Here is a 21,563-nt window from a genome sequence, read left to right on the forward strand (position 1 = left end):
GGTTGAATCTTTTCTAGCACAGTGAGTGTGGGTTGACCATATGACGGTTGAGGCCTTTGTGACTTTGTATAATTGGAGAGAAGCAGTGACTCTCTTTCAGACCATAATTAAGAGGCTGACTGCCCTTGTTCATGTCTTTTTTTTTTTTTTTTTTGAACTGAGCTCTAGATGGGAATGACAGACACAAGCTCTCAGCCAAGCACGACAGTGATATTTTCAGAGGTGACTGTGTTCCCTAGGGACCTCACCCCAGGATTTCATTGCATGAGGATCTCACAACCTTTTAAAAATTTTCCTGATTTGTTCCCTCCAAAGAGTTTCACCATCAGGGTTGGAAGCGGTTGCGTTTTTTCCCGCAACTCTCATACCTCCACTGACCTCAGCAACTGCTACACAGAAACGATACGATACCTGTTTCTACCCATGCTTCCAGGGACTTCAGATTGTCCTGCAGATTTTGGGTTTTTCCGCCTCCATGATTCCCTGCCTCCCTTCGGTCCTGAAGGCTTCATGCAAATTTCTGCTACTGGTCCTGACTCCAAATAAAACTGGTGTTAATAGCCTGCCCAAAGCTGCCACTTGTCAACAATTCCTCTGTCTCCCCAGATCCTTACTTGCTGGCTCCTAGTGACAATCCATAGGACAAAGGAGAGCAGGGAATGTGTATGTACATGCAGACAGAGGTGGTGCTGTACATGCAGTATGCCAAACTTACTGAGAAAAAAATCCTGGAAAGGCAACAGTAAATCATTCAGTCAGATAATGGTGGACTTACAAATCTATCAACATTTATATCAGGCCGTAAGATTCCTCTCCAACCCATCTCCCTGCAAGAAGAAACAAATCTTAGTGACTTGAGAACAGCAAGTTTGTTTCTTCCTCACCTTCCTCCCATTACCTTTTAGGTCTAGCATGAATCTTCAATATACTTTGCTGATAGGCAGGAAATCAGGAAATTCTGAGCACCAGATCAGTCAACTGTCCTTATGTCTAAAGGTTTGATGGAACCTAGTGCAGCTTTTGCCTTTGGGATTTTGAGTGCTATAGGTTCCTATTGTTTAAGCATATCCCCATGACCAATAATGTAAGAACTGATGATACGGACGTTGGAGTAGCCATTAGATTTTCTTCCCCCTAGCATGCATTTAATTCTTTGGTCAGTATTAACTATTATTGGGCTACTCATTATATATATTCATCAAATGTTAAAAGTGATGTATAAGCAAGTCACTAATACATACTCCAAAGGTGCCCCCCTCTTTTCTGCTTAAATTTTAATTTTGTTGAAATTATTACTAAAAATAGGTCACTGGCTAGTTTGGACACTTTAGTTTGATACAGAAAAACCTAGACAAAATAAAAATAATACTTTAAAAATTAAAAAATAATACTGTGGGGCTAGGAAAGAGTCATGGTGATGCAAGGAACTGAGAAACAAGCCTTTCACAGTGAGCCTTGTAGTTTTTCAGTGGCTTATCTTTTGTGACCGAGGTATTCTCCCCTACCCCCAAGCCATCACACTTTCCATAGACTTCCTCATTTGGATTCACTGCAGGGAAGACCAGTCTCAATTAGTAAGAAATCTAAATTATAGAATGTTTTAAAAAGTAGTACAATTTTATTACCTTCAAATACATAAGTGACAAACTAATGGGCGTAGCTCCTTTAATGTCATAACACATATCTGTAATTGCTGGCATCAGTAACATACATTTTACTTGGGAAAGTTCTCAAATATAGTTGGCTTCTTTCAGAAACTCAAACATGCTCTGCACCTATTTTAGTAAAATAATGTCTGTGAAAGTTCTTACATATTATAATGTATTATACAAACTTATGGGTAGACAGAAATCTTGATTTATACTTACTACATAAGCCAGCTTTCCATAAATAGTTCAAAGGTAAAGTTCAGCTGAGCACAGGCTGAAATAATAGTGGCCTACTTTCACGTAAACAACTCCCGTACTGACCTGGTCTTTAACATGCTGATCGCCATGTCCCTCAAATCTTGGTGACAGTTGTGTTTCCTCAGAAGCACCCGATCCACAGTGGGCGATCAAGGTGTTAAACTAGTTAAAAGACTGGCCTCTATAAATGTATTTATGAAGAAGAACCTGCATTTATGGAAGACATTAATTCCCTCAACCACTAAAGAGGTTGTATTCCCCTATCTTATCCTCAAATTATAAAAAGTTATGTAAAATACCAGATCTTTGGATATTCAAAGTAAACAACCAAGGAAAAAGCTTATAGCTTCACAAAAGCCAAAGAAATAAACACATTTAATAAACAGTAACACCAGGTACATGGAAGTGTCTATGACTTGTCTACCTAATGGCATGTTTCATAATTTATGCCTATTAAAAACAAGTCCATTTACCAAGGCTGACACCCCTCGGTGGCTATGAAGGCCACCCAGTTTAGAAATCTTGATGAGCAGGTCAGTACTGCTAAGGCCCTGACATTATCAATATGGCCACAGCTGCATCAGTGTGCTGTTAGTGAAAACTGGGATGGGAACTTAAAGAACATATATGTATGCATTTCCATTACTGTACAGATTAAGGAAATGGAGGCCCAGAAATGTGAGATAACTTCCCTAAGGACATGATAACCTACAGACATATTCAGTTCCTAGTTTCCAAAGTATTTTCATATTCTTAAAACAATCACAAAAGGTATACATTATGGTTTCTCTTTACAGATAAGAGAACAGATGCCTACAGAAACAGATTTTGTCCAAGGCTACGTTAGGAAGTTCTCTTTCTCTCTCTGTATATAGAAAAGTTCCACAGCTGGGATTGAAATCTAAGACGCTGAAAACAAACTTTACATGACTTATAATGAATACCTGCACAATTTATTCTGCTAGAATGTAGAATGATGCAAAAGACTTTCACTCCCGTAGTAACAAGAAAAATCTAGGCAAAATAAAGAGACTTTTTATGAGACTAGCAAAGAACAGTGGATGTAAGGACTTCTTCATGGATGTCCAGGGGGAAATAAGCCCTTCAAAGGAGAGCAGAGAGCCCTGGTACTACTCTCAAGTCTGGATGTGGTGTGGGAAAGAGCAGGCCTGCCTTAAATGGAGAGACTTTTTTGCAGGCATGAGAATTCAGCCAACGCTCAGACAATAGTGACTGAAATCTGGAAACACATTTAGAAACAAACTGCCAGTCTAGACAATTCGCCTTCCCTGGACTTTGCAGAGAAAATGGCAGAAGAGGGACTGAAAGTCTTATGCACTCTTAATGGTGACTGGATGCCAGGGCCCTGTCAGAACTGAATACAAAGCACCACAAACATCTGAACCTGCACCCAGACCCCTCCTAGCTCAAATACTGCCAAGATCAAACCAGAAGCATAGGAGTTGGTCTAAGCCGGGTCGACGCAATCTTACTAAAGCTACAGCCTAGACCTAGCCTGACTAGACTTTGGAGAAATGGGAAAGATCAGTCCTTCACCCTAACTGCCGATTATCGGAAGAAATGGCTTGCGCTTCCTGGAAATAAAACAAAAACCAAGTGTTACACTTGAGTCTCCACTGTCCTTTCTTATACCCACTATCTGAAACAAAATAAACTACATGTTAAAAAGTGATCACCTAGTGAAAGAGTTGGGCATGCCAAGCAGCACTCCATCATCAGGTGGTAAAGCTTGCGGGATCGGACCAACCAGTCCCCGAAGGCCATTACAAACTGTAATGTATGCTGTTCATACGTCCACCGTGCCCCTGGAGTCATAACACTGCCCCTCATTTAGCACACATGTATGGCCTCATTTGCCACTTTTTTATCCAGCTACATACCCCACAATACTCAGTTTCGTTTGGATGAAATGCCACTATTCTGTTCCAGTTGACCAGTACATCCAGATATAGTTGGCCCCAGAATAACACAGGAAGCGGTTGGGGTGCCAACCCTCCTTACAGTTAAAAATCCCCCAATAACTTACAGTCAGCCCTCTGTATCCACAGTCCCTCTGCATCTTTGGTTCCACACCTACAGATTCAACCAACTGCAGACCATGTAGTACTGCAGTGTTTACTACTGAAAAAAGTCTCAGTGTAAGTGGGCCCGCACAGTTCAAGCCCATGTCATGTAAGAGTCAACTGTACTCACTTTCAAACCATTTAAGCCAAAGGAGTTCTTGGAGGGTCAGTCTCAAAGCTCCAAGGACTGCTAGGGGTGATTTTTGACCTGGCTTTGTACACTCCCAGGATTCTGAACCTTAAATGGGGCAATTTAAAGAAAAACATTTGGAGTTCATTTAATCCAGTGAAGGAATAGAAGCAAGATTCTTAAGCAATTCCTGCTAAAAAACCTTCTGGAGCTTTCAGTTTCTAACCTAAGTTCAGTTTTTTAGCTTCCCTTTGATCCTTCAAATAAATTAGTTATTGCTTAGGTCAGCTAGAGTTTATTGCTTGCAATAGAACCCTAACTGGTCCTCTTTACAAGACTATGACTATGGCCCAGAAGACGAACCTCATCGCCCTCAGATGTGTCTGCAAAGGGCTTTGTTTACTGAATAATGTGTTACCACCCCGATTTGAGTATCTTGGTCATTCTTAGAATTTCTGGAAGCTGTGCATCTTCAGAACGGTAGGGCATACTCCACTGGGTTCTGTTCCAAATTTTCCATGTCAGTAGCTATTTCAGTGTTTGGCTGTAGTTTTAAAACTGTCACAATTCACAAACCCATGTCCTTGATACATTCCACATCAGCACTAACATTCACTGTAACTGTATCAAAGCACGCAAGCTTTTATCTAAAAGTGTTGTCAGGCAGATTTGTAACTGTAAATATAAGACAATCACAAAAGTATACTCCCAGTTCAGTGTTTTAGTAGTGAGACCCTTAAGCAGTGTAACTATTAACAGTGTGAAGTTTAAGCCGGTGTTACTAAGGATGCTTTGTTTTTACTCACATGCTAAATGGTTTCTTTTAGGTTTGACTTCATTGACATTTGGCATCTGTGCCAGGAAGGCACACACCTTGGAGATATTGTGGGTTTGGTTTCAGATCACTGCAATAAAGCAAATTATCTCAATAAAGCAAGTCACACAAATGTTTTGGTTTCCCAATGCAAACAAAAATTATGTTTACACTATATTGTAGTCTATTAAGTTTGTAATAGCATTATGTCTAAAAAACAATGTACATACCTTAAAAAATACTTTGTTGCTAAAAAATGCTAACCATCATCTGACAATGCTACAAACCTTCAATTTGTTAGAAAGGAAAAAAAGCACCATCTATGAAGCACAATAAAACAAAGGTATGTATGCCCTTACATCTTCTCAATACAGTTTCATGAACATGATGACTTGGACAGAATTTTCACCTATACAAGGAAAGAGAGCTGTAACTTTTGACAACATGGATGGACCTAGAGATTATCATACTAAGTGAAGTAAGTCAGACAGAGAAAGAAAAATACCACATGATATCACTTATATGTGGAATCTAAAAAAAGATGATACAAATGAATTTACAAAACAGAAACAGACTCACAGACATAGAAAACAAACTTATGATTACCAAAGAGGGAAGGGAAGGGATAAACTAGGAGTTTGAGATTAACATAAACATACTGCTACATATAAAGTAGATAAAACACCAAGGGCCTACTATATGTCACAGGGAACTATATTCAGTATCTTGTAATAACCTATAATGGGAAAGAATCTGGAAAAGATTTTTTATATAGATAGATAGATATAAAAATAACTGAATAACTTTGCTTTACACCTGACTAATACAACATAGTATATCAACTATACTTCAATTTAAAAAGAGCTGTTACTTTTGAGATGATTAGGGAGCTCTATCTTTGAGAACGAAATTTGGTAATGACGGCTCTCTAAAAATTCTGTCAACTCTAAATGGAGTGATTCTATGGCTTTATTTGAGGCTTCCAGTTGGTGCTGGGGTTTTAGTCATGCAGGATATATGCTTAGCATATCCGAATCCTATTCAATATTCTGTTATTGACCTTAAAAGAAGCTAAAAAGAGAATTATAAAATGTACATCATCCAACGTATTTCCTCTATCCAGAAGCTACAACATTCGTGCACACACGCAAAAATCCCAGCTGAAAAAAAAAATTCCTACCGAAAAAGTCCCATTTTTACCCAGGCACAATCAAAGCTTGAGATATCTTCAAAACCAAACAGTAAGTTATAGCTACTAAGTAATGTTAGATTATTGTAGTCATATAGAATATTGATAACATGGTGAGTTCTGGATCACCCTGCTGATGGGGGGCTGAATGAGAAAGGAAGGACATAAATTGGAAAGGAGATACTGAATTGATTCAAATATTGAGTTTCTAAACTCTATTTTAAAAAGGCCTGGGAATAGTTTGAGACACCAGACTTATCAGAAGTCTTCCAACAATGACGCTTTTAGAGAAACATCATAGGTAATCATTTTATCTCAATCCCTGGAGTAGAGATCTAGTGATCATGGAAACGGTTTAGGAAAGAGAATGCTCTAAAATTGAGCCTGGTCAACAGATATGTCAACAGATCAGTGTGTAAAAGTAATAAAATGTGACAGCTAATATTTGAACAGTAATATGCCAGGCACTGTGCTGAGTGCCTTACATGCATCATCTCATCACACAGCCTTATAAGGTGGGTGCCACTGCCACTCTATTTTTGTAAACAAGGGACTGAGGCTCAAATAAATTAGGTAACTAGTTCAAGGACACACAGCTAACTAATGGGGAGTATGGATTTAAAACTCAAGCAGTCTAACTCTAGACCCAGTACTCTTAACTGTTACTCAAAATGAAATACCTTAGAACCTAGAATCCAATCCTTGTCAAATGCTTATGTCAAATACATGTCTACAGCAGGACACATTATATAACATTAAATGTTCTTTAAAATTATATAATAAAGTTTCCTCAATTATTTTAAGGCATTAAGATGCCTAGATGAATCATGGTTGTTGGCTTTTGAGTATTTCTCTAACTTTATTTGATGATTAAAACCATAATTTTAGTAACTACTACTGTTGGATATTCTGAATTTAAAAGAAGATAAAAAGAAAAGGCATGGAGAGATGTATCACCCCTTATTTTTTATCAATATGCCATCAGATTAAAATTAAACAACTACTGAAATTCATACTAAAACAAAATAATGGTTAGGTATTAGAATGTATGCTATTAAAGAGTGAAAGCTACACAGCAAGATAAAAACAGTCCAAGAGCAAATTTTACAAACCAAAACCCCAGAAAATTTTACATAACTGAAAAACATGGAGTAACTAGAGAAAACTTAATTAAGAGGGACCTCTTTATTACATTTATAAAATAACAGTATAATATACTTATTAAAAATGGAGACAAATTTTTTTATTTTTGGTATCTTGTGTTTTGCATTCAATTTTCCAATCATCTTCACAATTTTTCAAAACTTGAACCTACCTCACCCACCATTCAAAGCACAATTGAAAAACAAACTAACCAATGGTTTCTAGTGAGAGACTTACTATCAAAGACATTAATCCAACAACTCATGAATAAAGATTGAGGTTTCAAAGAAATACAATAAAAACAAAAACATATGAAGCATAATCTAATCTTTCTGACGATTCAGAAGACACCTTAAGATTGTATTGTGCCATTTTCCTCATGCTGTGTGTTTAAGTGCCTATAACAGAATTCTAATTAGTGAAATTTTGGATAAAAAAGTGTCATTTTTTACGTTTGTAGCATCAAATAACTACAGATACAATATGGGGATTTTGATTATATATTTGTTCTAAGTAGGGCATAATTTACAATATGCTAAGAAAACAAAAAATTAAAATTACAAAGTGAGTATTTTTTAGCACATTTAGTAAGTTGTTTTAAACTATCATTTCATTTTTGATGACCAAATTATATTTGACCATAATTAAAAAACATGTAAGTTTAAAATAACATGAAAAAACCATGGTTACAACAGAAGTTACATTAAACGAAGAAAGTAAAGTCACATAGGTGTATTGAATGGCACTGAGGTTTTTCAAAGCCATTCTCTTGAAAGGCTTTCAATCCACCTTTATATGTATCAATTTAAAAATGTCTCTACTCAGTATGCTTGCAGAAAGAGGTGAAATCAGTGTTGATCACACAACCGCCTGCCAACCATTCAAAGCTGATCACTGATCAGTATTTTGATTTGATTATCCTGACAACCATAATTGAGCCACAACTAAGTATTCAGATGTGCCTGACTCCAACTATTCAACAGCAGAAAAGCAAAACAAAACAAAAAGGAAACAAGTGACAATTGGGAACAGCTGAATCATTGTACCTTTTAGACACAACCATTAATCTTAATTTTGCTATATGCTATTTGGTACTTTTTGATTCAGTAGTTGGGGTAAAAAAAAGTTTCTGTATTCAAATCTATCTACAGAATGTCAATATAAAATGTGTGAATATATACATTTAATACACACACACACACACATACACACACGTACACCTACACACATATCTAGAAACCAGCACTTAACCACATCCCCAGTTTTCAATAATGACTCAGAGAATCATTTATTACTTTAAGACCAGCTTAGACGCTATAAGGCTGCAACATATGGCTAAAGAGGTCAAACACAAGCACCCACACTCAGGCTAATTAAATTGTTCCTTCTCATGATTTTTCACAAGTCGTAATACCGTTTATATAACAACTATATCTCAATAACTTAGAATTCAGAGTATAAAACCAGTGTCATGAACACATAACTCCCTCATTGTTTAAAGAACACTCCTCCTTCCATTCTACTTCCACTAATGATAAGAGGGCACACCAAACTAGATCACGTTGAACTGTACAAACGATCTTTACTCTTAATCTAAACAAACATGTGTTAAAACATTCTGAAATGCCGCATCCTTTGATTTCTTCATCTTTTCAATTGCCCGATGCAGGTCCTGTTGTTGCACAGGTCGAATTTCATCTTCATCATGGCTAAAATGCAAAAAGAAATCCACCAAATAGTCAAATAACTTTAGAACATACCTTCCTAAAATATTTTACCAAGAATAAAAAATGAAGTCTCTTTCCCATCCAAGATCCCAAAGACAACCACAACTAACAGCTTCATGTGAATTCTTCCAGGGAATTATCTATGCATATAAGTGTCTTAAGAGATTTATTTTTAAAAGCACTAACTGTTAAGAGAAGCTAAAATGGTAGGAAGCTAAAATGTTTGGGTATGAACATTATAGCTGTGGTAACTAAAATCAAATAGTTCACACTAAGAATACAAAGGTGTGTCAGTAGATATAAATGGGACTGTAATTCTAATAATTTTTATCTTGCTGTGTAATTCAAGGAATCAAGTTATTCCTATGAAAACTGGAACTAAACAGTAGCAGCCTTAGGTATAGATTAATGTACATATTTAGCTTTTTTTGAAGTGTAGCTGGTTTTTTTTTGGGGGGGGAGGTAATTAGGTTTATTTATTTATCTTTTTTTAATGGAGGTACTGGGGATTGAACACAGGACCTTGTGCATGCTAAGCACGCACTCTACCACTGAGCTATACCCTTCCCTCCATATTTAGCTTTTGATGAACCAAAAATGAAATTCTTTGCTATTAATAAAAACCAATTACTCTAAGTCCTCCCCACTTCAATAAGGAGGAAAATACAATCCAATACATATCTCCTTTGTAATTTACAAACACTTAGGAGAACATATGATAACCTAAGTTCATTACTCAGATTTTTCATATTGAAATAGAAAATTTTCAGGGCTTTAAGGACAGCAGAAAAACAGAATTTTCATTAATGTAATTAATTTAAGCAAAATATATTCATGAGGTTTTTTTTTTTTTTTTCCTCCTCCTAACTTGTATAGAAGAATAAAAACCTTTGGAAGGTAGGTTCTTGGCTACACAGAGGTCAAAGGTATTCCTAACTTTAGTGCCACAGTAGCTAGATTAATCTGGCAATAAATAAATGGAGTTACTTCTTCACTACAGGGTCCAAGGGAACATGAAAGATAGGTCCAGAACTCGTGTATGCATAGCTACTGGTTAATAGGGTAGCGTTCTTACAAACCTTTTTATATCAAGAGAAAGCTTTTTGGCTAAGCTTGCTTTGGCAATGCAATGTAATAAAACACATGAGTAAGACAGGCAAATCCAGATCACTTGGAGTGAAAGTCTCAGGATGAAGAAGGGACACTGGGAAATAATGGGGCAAGAGGTAGAGAACTCATTCAGAGTATACTGGTTTTGCTAAGAGTCACAGAAATTCTTTGTTAGAAGGTTAGTATTTTGTACAGGGGTTTAGAAATACAGGGTCATATGGTTCGGGGCAAGTGGCCTTATGGGAAACAGGGGGCTTTGGCTCCTTAGGGCTGAGTTATTCCAGCTCAGTAATATGGCAGGTATAAAACCGGTTTCTCAAGCTCATAATACTTTGAAACTGGTTTCAAATAGTTTGCTGCAGTAACAAATGATTTCTTTGTAAAATAAAAACACTGTTATCAACAAGTTGAAGTCTAGTTTGCAGCAACACCCCTGTGTCTCCATAAATATGAAATTTCTGGAAGACAAGGCACTCATTTCCATATGAAATGAAATTCAAAAATTTTAAAAAACAAAAGCAAGCTAGGGGTACCAGAGCAGCTGTTTTCCTGGCAGAGATGGGTAAGCCTAGGTTTCTGTCAGCTTTCTGTGAGTCCGTGGATTTTTAGTAGAAATTCAGCTTTTACTTCTTTCTCTTCATTCCACACGCTCCCCACAACCACCCCCCTTGCAAGTTCATTTCCAGAATTTTCCTTCAGAAAAGAGGCAATACATAAAGTAAGGGTGATTTTAAATTCCAATTTACCTTTTACTCCACGAGCAGAGTTGGTATTGTAAAGTACTTCTTTTATTTTTAAAAGAAACTAATCTAAAAGCCCTAAAAGGGCTTGACAAATATTAACACGCCAACTCTAAATACACATACCTTTCTTCTGAAGTAGAATTAACATATTCCCTGACACAGAGGAGGGCAGCATCTCGACACATCTCTTTTAGGTCACTTCCTGAAAACCCATCAGTTTCCTGGGCAACTTCTAGCAGGTCCACATGTCTATCCACCTTAAACAAATATAAAATATGCTTAAAAACAAATATAAAATATACTGCAAAAGATACATCCACTTTTCTTAGAATTAAAGAAAGTTAAGCACACTGGAATAGCATAGGAGGAGAATCATTAGAAAGTACTTTCAGTTTCCAGAAGTTTTTCTAACCATAAAGCTTGAAATTCTGAAATCTAATTTTCAGTAAATGTCATTATGACCAAAACAGAAATAAATCTCACTAGACTTATCACAGAGTGATGGAGAAGAACAGACATTCAAACACTGCTTGCTGGCTTGACTTTAATAGTTTTTAGGAAATTCCATGTTGACAATATATTCCCTCTCCCTCTCCCTCTCTCTCTCTCTCTATATTTTTTTTTCAACATACTTGGCAAATAGCCTGTATCAGTAAGTCCTAAGCCCACTACAAAAACCATATTCCAGTGAAATATTCTAACCTTCATTTTAACTGTAATGCTTGGTTTCTACTAGCTCAACACTAATTCAGCACCTATGGTTTTGCTCCCCAACCGAAGCTTATATAGTTAAGCCAATTAAGTGATCTCCTGGACACATAACAGACGTGGGAAATATAACCACATTAAACTTACATGTTTATATCTTTAGATTAAAAAGAGAAAATGAGGAAGAAAAAATTACTTATAGTAACTGCCATGTATTGTCATTCGCTGTACTAAGCACTTAACATGGATTATTCTCATTTAATCCTGTCAGGGAAGTATTCTCATTTTCATTTTCAGAAAACAGTAAAACCTGGAGAGGTTAAATAAATTGCCCAAGGTCACACCATTACCAGAGCCAAGATCTGGACACAATGTAGTAGAGCTCCAGCTATATTTTTTCCCCTATCTAGCTAACCATTTGTCTTAACATTTACTTCCCCCAAGTTGATTTGAAATGTCACCTTGTTACTAAATTCCCATTTGTCTTTGTGGAAGTCCCAATGCTAAGTAAGAACAGCAACTCTAAACGAGGACAAGAGACTTGGAGGTAAGACAACAAGGGGTCAACTCTGCAACTGTGACCTCACATGACAGTGTTCTTATTCCTAAATTGTGGAGATTAAATGAAGAGAAATCACATATTCTTTGATAAAAAGAAAACTGAACCCAGAAGGTAGATGCAGAGCAAGTAAGGAAAATGGTAAACTATATATACATGTGTGTGTGTGTATATATATACACGCACACACATCTAAATAAGCTTTAATATATAAAAAGGAATAATAATCATTAAATTTGGGGTAGAGAAACTATGTAGAACTAAAATGGTAGACAATAAAAACTTGTAAGACAGAGGTGACATATATGTTAAGGTATTCTTAAGGCTTAAAATTATAGTATTGGAAAGAGAGCAGAAATATTACCTTAGACTTTATGTGTGCATGTCAAAAATTTTAAAGTAGTACTAAAAGAGAATGTGTAACTTCCAAATGAGCTGAGGAAAAGGGAGAAAGGAATAAAGAACACAAGAGCATAACGAAGGACTGGGGTGGGAGGAGAACTAGAGGGAGAGAGAAGAAGGTGTGGGCAGGATGGAGGGGCAGTCCAGGGAGAAAACAAAGAAAAACATGATATACGAAAGGCACTAAAATAAGAAAGAATGAATCCAAATTTATCAGTAATCACAACAAACAAATCATTACATAATGATAAAAAATAATTTACCAGAAAAATACAACAAATGGACAAATACACAATAACACTTGGAGATTTGGAACTTACGTCTTTTATATTAACAAATCAGACAGTAAGTTCCTAGGGCTAGTTACAGTTACTATCTGTGATCTAATGTACAAACATAAAACTTGACAAACTGATTACAGGAATTCTATACAATTTGGATATTAGCTCTTTGTTGGTTACAGGGCTGCAAATGTTTTCCCAGTGGCCTGTTGTTTCACTTTGTTCATTTTATCTTGTCATACTTCTAGAAGCCATTAAGTCTGAGTACAGTCTGACTTTTCTATTCTCTTTGTAGTTTAAACTTTCTTTGTGCCTCAGGAACTCTTCTTACAGGTATACATAAGAAATCAGACATATATAAGGATCTAATTTCTCTACTGTTTGCAATAGTCAAAGAGTAAAAATAGCCTATACTTGTGCAAGTATTATGTATCTATCCACACATATTTATGGAACTGACACACACTGCCAACTTCAGGCAGGCCACCAATGGTGGTGTGTAAATGGGGTGTGGTGGGGGGGTGATATGAAACAAAATATGTTAAGATTACCTTTCAAATCAGGGTGGTAGATTACAGTTATTGGTTTATATGTTTAAAATACTGTATAAATTAAAAAAATTAAAACTTAAACTCCGTGGTAGAGTGGGTGCTTAGCATGCACAAAGTCCTGGGTTCAATACCCAGTACCTCCACTTAAAAGACAAAAACAATAAAAAAACATAAATAAACCTAATTACTGCCCCCCCAAAACAAACAAAAACTTATAAAGACCTTCCAAATTTTTCTCTGAGACAGTAAAACTTAGCCCTCCTGCCTCAAACAATCAACACCTGTACCTAATCCTTTGCCTCACTCCTTCGTTGGGCCATGCTGTGTTCTGACCACTCACAAATCTTGTGCATGACAGGGTGATAAAGTTACAAAGATGAACAAAACAAGTATAAGAAAAGAACAAAGAGAAGATTCTGATCATCAGAGGAGCAAGATCAGTAAACAGAGGCAGCATTCCATAATAGTTAAGAGAAAGGCTCCATCACTACTTTGCTAAATAAACTTGGGCAACTAGCTTCTCTGGGCTTCAGTTTCCCCAAGTGTAAAACAGTACTAACAAATACTGCTTAGATAAATTGAGGATTAAATAAAACAATGTGTATCTCACCCCAATGCTTGGCACACAGCAAGCACTCTTAAAGTAGCCCTTTATATTTTAAGATAATGGCTGTAGATAAACCATAAAGTAATGAGAGTTATTTTCATTAGGCAAGAATGCAGGCAATTCCCAAGTTAAACTAAGTTTGAGTACGGGGAGCAAAACTGGAATAAACTAACAAACTTCTAAAATCGCTTGAAAGAGTAACACTTATTTGTGTGCAGTTATTTACTGTATTTATCATTGACTGTACACCGCATGGTATTCAAAGTATTTTATATATATCATTTAAATTCTTAAAATGATTCTATGAGATTATTGGCATTATCTCCAATTTCCAAGTGAGAAAATGAGGCAGAGAGATGCTAACAATATTTTCCCAAGGTCACACAGCAGGAAATGGTCAAGCCAGAATATGGGATCCTACAGTCTCTCTCCTAAAACCATGCTTGTTAACTATTCCTGCTGTTACAGAAAATATATAAATTCAGGTTAGTCTGTACAGGGAAAAAAACTAGCCTCACTACTAGTGTCAGACATGATACTTGTATTAGGTATAAATGTCATTAGTGCTAATCCTTTTCATACTTAAAACCTTAAGCCAAAACCAGTATACTATCTTTCTTAATTGAGTGAACTGTGCTAGGGATCTATCAATAAAGAATTGTTAAAGCCTAGAAGACAGTATCATCTCAAAAGCTTCATTCTTTTCTTCAGAGAAGAAAAAAACTTGAAATATAAAAGTTTAGCCATCTATTTGCATCAAAAACTCTAATTCTTCTCAGGAATGTATAACCATGATGGTGCTCACCTTATTAAATAAATGTGTGTGCTACTGACTTGAGGCATCTTTTAACAAAATTGCATTAATTTAGTTCAGATTCTACTGAAGTAACAAATGCCTCCGGCATATAAATACCAGCTAGTAGAAAATCAGACATTCCCAGGCCAGCAATTATCTAGAGCACTCATATTTTGCATCATAAAACTAGAGACTAATCCTTCGTACTTTCATGAATAAGAAACAGAACGCTAAAAATTCCCTGTACCCATGACAAATGTAATTCTAAAAGAATTTCCAGAGATACTGTTTAAAAAAAAAGCAGAATACTAAAATCAAAGTTTAAATTAGGCATAATGAGTAGTTTCTTAAGTTTAAACATTAACATTTAATAGCCTGTGTAAAGTAAATAACCAGGAAACTGTGCGTCAGGGAACAGTAAGAGGTGTCTGGCTCTACCTGATATTAAAACTTAAAAACTTAAAAAGCCTATGTAAACTATGGCTATCTTATGAGACAAAGAGCTTACATTTCATCATTTACATTCTATATATATATACACACACCAATCATCTGCATCACCTATGTTTATACTGGACCACATACACACGGTTCAAAACTGTTAATTTCCAGCCACACTTTATTAAAAATTTTTTTAATTGAATAATTACAATTGTTAACTTGAAGTCTGCAAAACTGTCCACAACTACCTTCTAAAGCTTGTTAAATTTCTAGCCACATCACAGCCATTTTAATTCAAAAGAACTTGTGAAATCATTTGATCTTCTGTTTTCTTCTCTCTTCATCAATACCTATCCCTGTCAAAGACTGACCATGAAGCCTGTTTTATCTAAACAGTACTAGAACTATACAATGTCTTTTTGAAAGCAGTTATCAAACATTCAATTAAAAGACAAAATGTAATTTGTTGATTTCTCACTCACCTAGGACAAAAGTTCCTTACCCAGGATGCATGAAAGATTTTAGGAAATTCCTTGAAATCATACAAAACATTTCATGTATATATGTAGTTTTTAAAGGAAAGACTACATAGCTTTTATCTCTTTATTAAAGGGCTCTTTATGATCCTCCAAAAGGTTAGTAAGCAATGATCTAATCTCTGTAATTTGCTAGTCTTTAAACTTTAGCAAACAGCATATATGTTATTTTGATATATTTTAAAGAAATAAATGAACAGAATACCACTGAAAGACTTGAACAACCAGAAAGACATAAATGCTTCCGGGCAGAAAGATTCAACATAAAAAAGATCTTAGTTCTCCTAAATTATGATCCACTGAAAACACTGGCGTTTGTTTTTTCTTGAATAAGACAAATTAATTCTAAAATTCATACAGATAAATGAGCAAAAATAACCAGGAAAATGTGGGCCAGGGGTCAACTTACAAAGCCTTAAATGAAAAGGGTGGTGCCAGTGCATAAACGCAGAAAAGACCAATGAGCTGAATCCAAAATCCAGAAACACAGCCAATACATATGAGAATTTAGCCTATGATAGAGATGGCATCACTAATGAGAAAAAGATGGACTATTTAAAAAATGGTGCTGGGATAACCGGGCATCTATCTGGAAAAACTAAAGCAAAGTTCAAAGCACATTAAATATTGGGATAAAAACCAAGCACAGCAAAGATTCAAACCTAAAACATAAAACCATAAAGGACACCCAGATACTATGCATCTCCTAAAGAAAGAATATGATTCTACCTAAGAAGCAGTCCTGTCTCTCCTCTCTGCCAACCTGAACCTGAATCTCATCCAGTATCTTGATACAACTACCAATTTGGAGGAATTACTGCTCCTTGTGTAATCAGCAAAATTCAGATTATGTAAAAATCTGGACAAAACCAACCTAGTTTTTTCAACAAATTGAAAGGGGGAAGAGGGAAAGGAGGAGAGAGATAAAGGGACAATCTATAATCTATAAATTAAAAGAGATTTAAAAACTATGGGATAATTGCAAATTATAAACTTTATATGTATCCTGAGTTAAACACATGGTTAAAAAAAAAGATGTTTAGAAAATTTGAACAAATATTCAACAACAGTAATGAACTGTTGTCATTTTTTGGCCAAGTATAATAATGGCAATGAAGTTATTAGATAAGAAAGGAATTCTTCCTTTTAGAGTTATAACTAAAATATTTGCAGATGAGATATGCTGGGAAAACATGAGAGGTGAGGAAGTAGCGTATGAAAAGAGCAGAAGTAGCCATGGGATGACGGTGATTCAAGGAGTGAGGAAAACCACTGAAATCTGAGTATCCTGCAGTATGGAAAGCTATTTGGTTTCTTAGTTTATATAGCAAGTTCAAATAGTGAGTTAGGTATAAAGTTTACGATAGTGAGGAATATCACGTTATTAAAATGTACTTGGTTATAGACTTTTGGAAAAACAAGTAGCAAAAGCTGGAGAATATGGAAAATTCCTGCACAAACATGCGAGTGAAAAAGATCAAGATCCAAAGGCCATAAGGGGGGGGGACCAGTAAAATCAAAAGACAAACTGGGAAAAAAGTATTCTCAAATCATATTAAAAAAGGGCAAATCTCTCTAATACATTGGAGTTCCTACAAATCTGTAAGAAAAAGAATATTGCAATAGAAAAATGGACAAAGATGATGAACAGCTATTTCACAGAAAAAATTCAGGAGTCTCTGAAACATGTAATGCTCATTTTACCCCTGAAGAATGTAAATTAAAACTACAATGAGACACCATCTTCTACCTTTCACATTGGCACAAAGTACCATAACTCTGCTGGCAAGGCTACAGGGAAAGAGAAACTCTACTATTGCTAATATAAGAGTAAACTGGCATGAACAATTTGGCAACTCCTACTAAAATTATAAATATCCTATCCTTTGATCTAGCATTTCCTCTTCCAGGGAATTCATCCTATTAATACTCCTGGCACACATGTGAAATAACATATGTACAAGTTTATTCAATGAAGCATTTTTATACAAGTGAAAGACTGGAATCAACCCACATGTCCTTCATTGTGGCATTGATTAAATAAACTGTACTGTATCTGTACAATGGAATCCTGTGCAGTGAAAGAAAGAGAAAGAGAAAGAAAAAGAGAAAGAGAGAACAGAATAAGGAAACTGTATGCTAATACAGAATCTCAAAGATAAATGAAAAAAGCAATGCACAGAACACTGAATATGGTTTATTAATAAGGTTTATGTAGAAAAGGGGAGAGGAGTAACAGTTTATTCTAATTTGCTTGTACAGGCATAATGTCATCTGAAGAATAAAGAAGTATAGAGGAGAGTGAGACTTCTCCTTGTATAGCATGAAATATATATGTATATTAATTTTTGAAACATTTGACTATATTACCTATTTTTAAAATCTTAAATATAAACTACTGAAGATTTTGATTGTCATACCTTCTTAATTCCAACTTCAAAAAAATATTGCAATTAAATAAGAAACAAAACCTCCCCATATTTCTCTGCAAAAACAAATGTATTTATATAACCAGAAACCAGTCTGAAAAATATCAATGAGGATTTAAATTTTAATCTGTAAATATGAAAACACGTGGCTTTTTAAAAACCAGATTACCTTTAGTTAGTTCCAATATACCACAGTAACTGAGTTACATGAGCAGTCAATAGTTTTACAGTAATCTGTAACAAGTGCAAAGCTACATTATTCCTAGGTTCCCTTTTCATTTCTGTCTAAAATGATTTTACAAACCTGTAATTTTTTAATATTTATAGGATGGGGAAAAACTGTAATTTTCTACTTACATTTTCATTTTTCAAGATGAGTTTCAGGATTGCCTCTCTTTGTTTTAGAGCCTAAAACCAGGATAATTTCCAGTTAGCATTTTTGAAAAAATATGGATCAGTTAGTTTTCCCAATATTTTTCCCTTCCCTTATAAATTACCCAGCAATACCTGTGTGAAATGACAGAAATTCTGACAGGTCATGGAAACTTCTGACTAAAACAAGGTTTAGATTCTAGACTCTATACAGTGATCATCTGTAGATGATCTTCTATTCTGAATCCCCAGTGGCTAGCACAATATTTGGGAAATAACATCCCTTTACATATTTCTTGAGTGAGTAAATGAATACCTATGATTACCAATGTCTTTCCTCTAAAGCTCTGCAAATCTACTTTTCTTCATTTAGGAACCTTATGAAAACTCACTGCTGCCATAAAATTTTTACCATTAATTGGAAGAGAGAGCAACAATACCCGCTTGGTTCTTCCATTCAACATGTAACTTCCGTGTTCACTAATTTACATTAGTGAGCTTTATTTAGTGTTGATAGTGTATTTGTTTACATGCTTGTCTGCTTTTTTCCCCAGTGATGCTTCATATTATTATACTAGAGAATAGAAGCTTTTAGAGAATACCTACATATATAGTAAATATGAATGCTTTTAAAAATTATTATGGCTGAACTCAGCCCTATTCCCACAACCACCGAAAAAAACCGAGCTTTTACAATGAGTATCAAATCAAATGACCCAAAAAACAAAACTAAAGTCTGCTGTTTCTATAATTCAAGTGTGTTAAGAATGAAGGTTAATTTGGTATATTTGATTACCAATAAGTATTTTTTATTAATAAACATTTAACTTGGAAAGGAGTTTCAAGATAATGTTAATAATATACTTTGATATCATAGTTATATAAGAAAAAAATTGCCCTATAAAGTATGTGTGTGTGTACATTCACTAAAAACAGAATGAAAAGAGGGTTACAAAATCCCAGTTTCCACATTAACAGGATACAAATTTGATAAAATCTGTTACAGCCCATTCTGAACTCACATAATAAATACATTAAACTTAGAACTTCAGTAAAGGCTACTTCCATCTGCTGTACCCTATGTTCTACTCTACTGTACATCAAAACACTTTGCAGGCAGAGGTTCTATCAATGTAATCTTTACCTTCAGAACAACTGAGGCAACCTAATTTTCTCCAAAAATACTCTGAAGTTGTAGTAACAAAATAAAATACTACCCCCACAAGTCACCTTTTTAAATGTGTGCTTCCACACCTCCTTGCCTTTGTTCATTTTGGTAGAAAAGCATTTCCTTGCTTCTCTTGGCCACCAAATTCCTACCATGCTTCATCTTTCAAGGCCCAGCTGGATTCTGTAAGTTTCACTAACTCCTCAGACAGAATTATTAGTTTTCATCATCATCTCAGGTTCTCCCAATTCTTTAAACATAACTTTGCAAAGTACATTTTACATTATTTATGTGTCTGGCTCCCCTGCAACAGAGTTCTTTTAGGACAGGGGCCATATTCTATTCGCCAGAGCCTAGAAAGTATCTGACACATACTAATGCTCAATAAATATTAGTCAGACTAAATAAATGTTATAACCTCCTACATCATGTTAAAAAAATCTCTTCATTGAATTACCAGGTAAATTTTTTAATGGACTGCTTAAATCTATGCATACCCTCAGAGGAACCAGAGTTTGTAGCTGTAGCAAACAGTAGATCAGAGTAATTCTATAGAGGTCACAACCACCAGTTTTGGGAAATCATGTTTAGTGCCACAAACTGTTAAATTGAAGAATATAAAATAGGACAAATATTTTTAAGCCAGAGATTTACTGTAAACTTTGACAGGAATGACAGTGAAAGTTCCTCTGCACGTAACATGCTGATTGGATGGTGTTTATATTCTATTACTACCACTGTTTGTTTTTTCTTCTCTAACCTAAAAGCAGACAAAATCCAAGATATGAGGATTGTGTGCAAAAATTAGAGTATCAATAAGTTGCAATCATTTACTTGAGGGTACATCTTCACCAACAGAAAGAATACTAGAAAAAAGATAGTTCAATCCTATCCTTATACTTGCATTCTTATGGTAAAGTACAGTATGTTAGCTACTAGTTAATTATTAATCCTGTCAGAGGAAAGCACCAATTACAACCGCCAATAATTGATCAAATAAATAACAGGTGTTCTTCCTGTCAGGCCTTCTGAACAGAACAATTCTTAAACCTGAAACCTCCTAATTTCATCCTATGCTAAATCAAAACCACAATTTAGATTTTCTTATGTATCTTCTATAGATAACTTGCTACATTCTAAAGAAAACCCCTAAAGTGACTAGGCAAACTTGAGGGAGTTATATACTTTGAAGAGAAGCAAATAACATTAACCATAGGAAAGAAAGAAAAAGCCAGGAAGGGAATGGAAAGGACAAAAGTAATTATGAAGATTCTTGCCCTATTCCTACCCTGTCTGTCGTAAGTAAATCTTATTTAAAAAATCATTCCCTTCTTGAAATCACAGATAAAGATCTGGAAAAAGTGAATAATTTAACTGCTCATAATACTAACAAATCCACCTACAGGCTGGTTGATATGAAATCTTGTAGGCATTCTTCTCATTATAGCAGAGTCAAGATCCTGAGGACGATTAGTAGCTCCCATCACTATGACCTAAATACATAAGGAAAACAAAGGTATTAAATCTACCAATAATACTCCTTTTAGGTTGTTATCACTAGAGATTAGAAGATACAGGAAATAAAGTGGGGTTTAAACTAAATCTTCTATAAGAAATCTGACTGTAATCCAGTATTACTCAAATATTTATAGATATAAATCAAAGTTAATCCTAAATAGAACAAATGATAGCAAAGCTCCGAAGACTGATTCATTTCACCAGATTCTAGTAACTAAAATAATGCATTATTCAGTTACTGAAGAATTATAAAAATTAAGAAAAACTATTATATTTTGCAAAATTTGGTTACTCAATGGCTATACGTTGAATAACTGAAAGTTATTTATGTTACAGCTTGAGTATATA

At 35.1% G+C, this 21,563-nt stretch overlaps 1 protein-coding gene across 2 annotated transcripts in view; it reads right to left on the reverse strand.

Moving 5' to 3' along the window:
- Positions 1-7,294: 7,294 nt before the first annotated feature.
- Positions 7,295-21,563, reverse strand: part of ATAD1 (ATPase family AAA domain containing 1) — a 44,062-nt gene continuing 29,793 nt past the window's right edge. For both annotated transcript variants that reach the window (XM_010979935.3, XM_010979936.3), the window contains exons 7-10: positions 21,101-21,190; positions 18,515-18,565; positions 10,971-11,104; positions 7,295-8,976 (exon numbers count right to left, since the gene is read on the reverse strand). In XM_010979935.3, coding sequence (XP_010978237.1) covers positions 8,856-8,976; positions 10,971-11,104; positions 18,515-18,565; positions 21,101-21,190 — 396 coding nt within the window. In that variant the 3' untranslated portion in view covers positions 7,295-8,855. The remainder of the gene's footprint in view (positions 8,977-10,970; positions 11,105-18,514; positions 18,566-21,100; positions 21,191-21,563) is intronic.

The sequence above is a fragment of the Camelus dromedarius genome, chromosome 8 (genome assembly GCF_036321535.1).
Source record: "Camelus dromedarius isolate mCamDro1 chromosome 8, mCamDro1.pat, whole genome shotgun sequence".
NCBI lineage: Eukaryota > Metazoa > Chordata > Mammalia > Artiodactyla > Camelidae > Camelus > Camelus dromedarius.